Source organism: Magnolia sinica, chromosome 12 (assembly GCF_029962835.1).
Source record: "Magnolia sinica isolate HGM2019 chromosome 12, MsV1, whole genome shotgun sequence".
Taxonomy (NCBI): Eukaryota; Viridiplantae; Streptophyta; class Magnoliopsida; order Magnoliales; family Magnoliaceae; genus Magnolia; species Magnolia sinica.
Genome location: NC_080584.1, coordinates 75,825,589 through 75,830,027, shown reverse-complemented (window position 1 = coordinate 75,830,027; position 4,439 = coordinate 75,825,589). Strand labels below are relative to the sequence as shown.

The 4,439-nt window shown below is 40.6% G+C and overlaps 1 protein-coding gene across 2 annotated transcripts; it reads left to right on the top strand.

Moving 5' to 3' along the window:
- Positions 1–212: 212 nt before the first annotated feature.
- Positions 213–4,203, top strand: LOC131221765 (receptor-like serine/threonine-protein kinase SD1-8). Of its 2 annotated transcripts, XM_058217074.1 has the most exons (7): positions 213–1,716; positions 1,899–2,033; positions 2,164–2,357; positions 2,488–2,698; positions 2,823–3,060; positions 3,188–3,338; positions 3,869–4,203. In XM_058217074.1, the coding sequence occupies exons 1-7, from the start codon at positions 348–350 to the stop codon at positions 4,160–4,162; spliced, it is 2,592 nt and encodes an 863-aa protein (XP_058073057.1). In that variant the 5' UTR covers positions 213–347; the 3' UTR covers positions 4,163–4,203. The 2 variants fall into 2 exon arrangements, with proteins under 2 accessions (XP_058073057.1, XP_058073058.1); XM_058217075.1 differs by lacking the exon at positions 3,869–4,203 and having other exon boundaries at positions 3,205–3,339.
- The last annotated feature ends 236 nt before the right edge of the window (positions 4,204–4,439 follow it).

Below are 4,439 nucleotides of genomic sequence, written 5' to 3'. Positions count from 1 at the left end.
TCGGGATGTTGTCTCTAGTGAGGTGGCCCACCTGAGATTTGGACTGGAATGAATTTTGTCTACTAAAGAAAACGTCAATAGATGTACGTGATAGACGGATTGGATTTTATATATGCACTAGCATGGGACCTATGATTACAGTGTACATTTACGTTAACCCACAATTGGTTGCACTAGATCCGGCCTATGAAAGCTGTGGTTTTCCGCAATGATCAACTCGAATCCATTCACACCCAAAACGTTTGTAGATCGGCCGTCCATAGGAGGAGCAAAACAGAGTTCAAAATCATATTAACAAAACAAGATTTTGAGTCCAAATGAAATCGGGATCTAAACATCGCTAGGTAATGGGCAGCATTACTATGTGGGATACCTTTGTTTTTCTCTTCATCTTCTCTTGCTTTTGCATGACGCTCTCCCACTGCGGAGACACTCTTAAACAAGGCAAATCGATCCGCGACCGGATAAGGTTCCGCCAATGGGTTGGAGAGGCACAGAGCCTGGTTTCGGCAAACCAGGTCTTCGAACTGGGTTTCTTCAGCCCCGGCAAATCCAAGAAACGCTATGTTGGGATATGGTACAAGACAGACCCAGCACAAACAATAGTATGGGTTGCCAACAGGCAAACACCGCTGCCCTCCAGTTTGTTTGGATCCTTAACCATCAACACCAATGGGAATTTGATGATTCTGGGTAGCACGCAGAATCCCAAGACTCCGAGCAGAGGAAACTCCATACCAGCGCAGAATCCCAAGACTCTGAGCATAGGAATCTCCATACCATTGTCATCGGTGCGGGCCAAAAGCAATTCAAGCCTTACGCTCTTGGATTGTGGAAATCTTGTATTTACCGAAAGAAATGCAGAAGGTGATGAACCTCTCACCTTGTGGCAGAGCTTCGATTACCCTTCGGATACTTACATACCTGGCATGAAACTGAGGCTGAATGTGATCGGAGGAAGTCCAATGATGCTTAGGTCGTGGAGAAGTAAAGATGATCCTAGTCCTGGGGATTTCACACTTGAATTGGATTCGAGTGGGGCAGGCCAGCTCTCCATTTGGAAATATGGAAAAGCCAGGAATTGGACGAGCGGCTTTTGGAATGGGCAAATTTTCACCTCCATTCCTGAAACGAAATCATACAATTTCAACTATTTTTCTGATGAAAATGGGAGCTATTTCAGATACTCGATCAAAGAGAATTCTGTTATTTCAAGGCTAGTGATGGATGTTTCTGGGCAAATCAAGCTATTCACATTGTCAGAGGAAAACCGGGCATGGCGCATGTTATGGTTCCAACCAAGAGAAGTATGCGACTATTACGCCTACTGTGGTTCCAATGGTGCTTGCAACCAGTATTCATCGTCATCCTGCAGGTGTTTGGATGGGTTCATGCCTCGTTCGCCTAGAGAATGGGAATCGAATGTATGGTCTTCTGGGTGCGTAAGACGAACACCTTTGAGGTGTGGGGAAACAGATCAGTTCGTGATGATGAAGATGACGAGATTGCCACCTCCCTCAGATAACTTCTTAGATTCAAGTGTACAGCTCAACGATTGTGAAGCTAAATGTAGGAGTGATTGTTCATGTACCGGTTTTGCTCCTGCCTATGGAAACAGCTCTGGATGTCGTCTTTGGCATGGGGAGCTGATGGGTCTTCAGGAAAACAAAAGCAGTGGGCAAGATCTTCATGTTCGAATAGGGCCTTTCGATCTGGGTAAGTCTATTGTAGAACCAGAGGGTGAGTCATGAATCAATTGAGTTGAGTCGCTGACTCTATTGAATGATTAATGGCTATTAATGTTTTGAATTTAAAAATATTAACTTCTTGTTGAATTGAGATCGTTGATTTAACTAAGCCTGACCTTTTTTTTTTTTTTTTTTTTTTTTTTTTTTAAGATGAAGGAAAGAAGAGACGGTTATGGATAATTGCTCTGGTAATAGTCCCTTCGATGCTTCTTTTATTTGGCGGCATTATTTGTTATTTCCGGAGGAGAGTGCGTGTCCAGCGTAGAAGAGAACTTAGATGTAAAGGTAGTCTGTTGAGGACATAACTGACATGCTTTGATCTTCTTCCGATAGTTTTTTTTTTTTTTTTTTAATCAAAGCTTTCTCTTATCAAAATATACCGAAAAGATTCCTCTGTTCTGTTCTATTTAATCAGCCAAGAGAGAAACAAGCGTAGCAGCATCGCTGTTCGATTTAGGGATTAACATGGTGACAACCAACCAATCTATGCAAGGTGGGCAGAACAGCCTCGACTTTCAAGTGTTCAATTTCCCTACTATTTCAGCCGCCACAGGTGACTTCTCGGTTGCAAATAAGCTAGGAGAGGGTGGTTTCGGACCCGTTTACAAGGTAAGTTTTTAGTACTTATTGCAATATAGTAGGATTTTTTATGCTGAAGATATTGAGTTCATTTGAATGGGTCTACTTAATATGGATTAATGGGCGATTGCTCGTTCTTACAAGTATTGGCAATCTTCAGGGTAGGCTAAACAAGGGACTAGAAATAGCTGTGAAAAGGCTTTCACAGCGATCCAGTCAGGGGTTAGAAGAGCTCAAAACTGAGATTATGCTCATCGCCAAGCTCCAACACATGAATCTTGTTCGGCTTTTTGGTTGCTGCATAGAAGGAGAAGAAAAGATGCTAATCTATGAGTACATGCCGAACAAAAGCTTGGATACCTTTATTTTCGGTTTGCTACTTCACTCTTCCTTTAACTATTGCTGTACTCAGTTGCATGCTTTAGCCTGATCTAAGAATTGGTGTGTCATTAATGTGTTTGTATTCCTACATTTTGATTGAAAATGTGGAACTAGATCCGGTGAAACGGAAGCTTTTGGATTGGGGAAAACGCGTGTGGATTATCAATGGTATTGCTCAAGGGCTTCTGTATCTTCACAAGTACTCCAGATTGAGAATTATTCATAGAGATCTAAAAGCCAGTAATATTCTCTTGGACTCTGAAATGAACCCCAAAATATCAGATTTTGGCATGGCAAGAGTATTTGGACAGAATGAATCTGAAGCAAAAACGAAAAGGGTTGTCGGGACATAGTAAGTATAATCTATTTCCACAAGTGTGGACATGCACATGGATGCACAAACACATCTATGCATTTATGTAACAATATGCGCTTTTTCCTCCTTTCTTTTTTTTTAAATTTACTGTGGTGAAATGCAGTGGATATATGTCTCCAGAGTACGCGATGGGAGGACTCTTCTCGGAGAAATCAGATGTCTATAGCTTTGGAGTCCTACTGCTAGAGATTGTTAGTGGCAGGAAGAATACCAGCTTTTGTCATTTCGAAGATTCTCTCAACCTTCTAGGATATGTAAGTTCGAACTGATTTTATTGTGTATGGCTCTGTTTCACAGACGATGAGAATAGTTATATACCATTTAATCATGATTTTAGCAGGCAAGGATGGTTGGATAATTAGAAGCAACCATCCAATGGGCAATATACTGAATGACTTATGGTCCATTAAAAAAAAAAATTTGTGACTACTGATGATTTATTATTCATACAAGTTCAACCCCACATGTCATCAATGGTCAGAATTATTCATTGGACATAAGTTTATTATTATGTAACCTTTTGTGTGGCACCCAAATCATACGCGGTTCAGATCATATGATAATATTAGCAAGTGTGCTCTGGTGGGGTGAGACATGTTGGTGATTTTGAGTGATGATGTAAGCGAAACAAATTCTTTTCAAAATGTCACAGAAATCAGGATTATTTTGGAAGCTTGATTTTTACTCTGTTTTTCTATCCAAATACCAAAAACTTCTCTTTTCTCTTTTTTTGACTTTAATTTATAACTTCATTTACAACACGAGGTGAATGTGATTGTGACAGGCCTGGGAGCTGTGGAAGAATGGTAGGGGCTCTGAGTTGATAGATCCAACGCTGCGTGATTCATCTCCCATATGGGAAATCACAAGATGCATCCACGTGGGACTTTTGTGTGTGCAAGAAAGTGCAAAGGATCGGCCCACCATGTCGAATGTGGCCGCTCTGCTTAGCAATGAAACTGCAACTCTGCCTACACCAAAACGACCCGCATTTTCTTTAGGGAGAGACTTATCGATGACTACTCCAGGATCTTGTTCAGTCAATTTGATGACGATTTCTGTGATGGAAGCTAGATAAAGGCCTGATCTATTTTTAATAGACAATTTTCTTTTAGTTCTCTGTTTTTGTTTTTGTTTTTTCACGAATTAAATTACTTCACCATGTTTTCTGTCCGGAAATTTTTATTTTATGTTCTATGACTGTGATGTGACTGCAAATGGCCCAACTCAAAAATATCGTGTCCTGTCAAGGGAATCCAATATCTTTTCCCAGTGGATTTCACAGTCTTTTGGATCCATAGATCAAAATAATAATAATAATAAATAAATTCCCTTGATGAGTTCTCGCAGAGAAT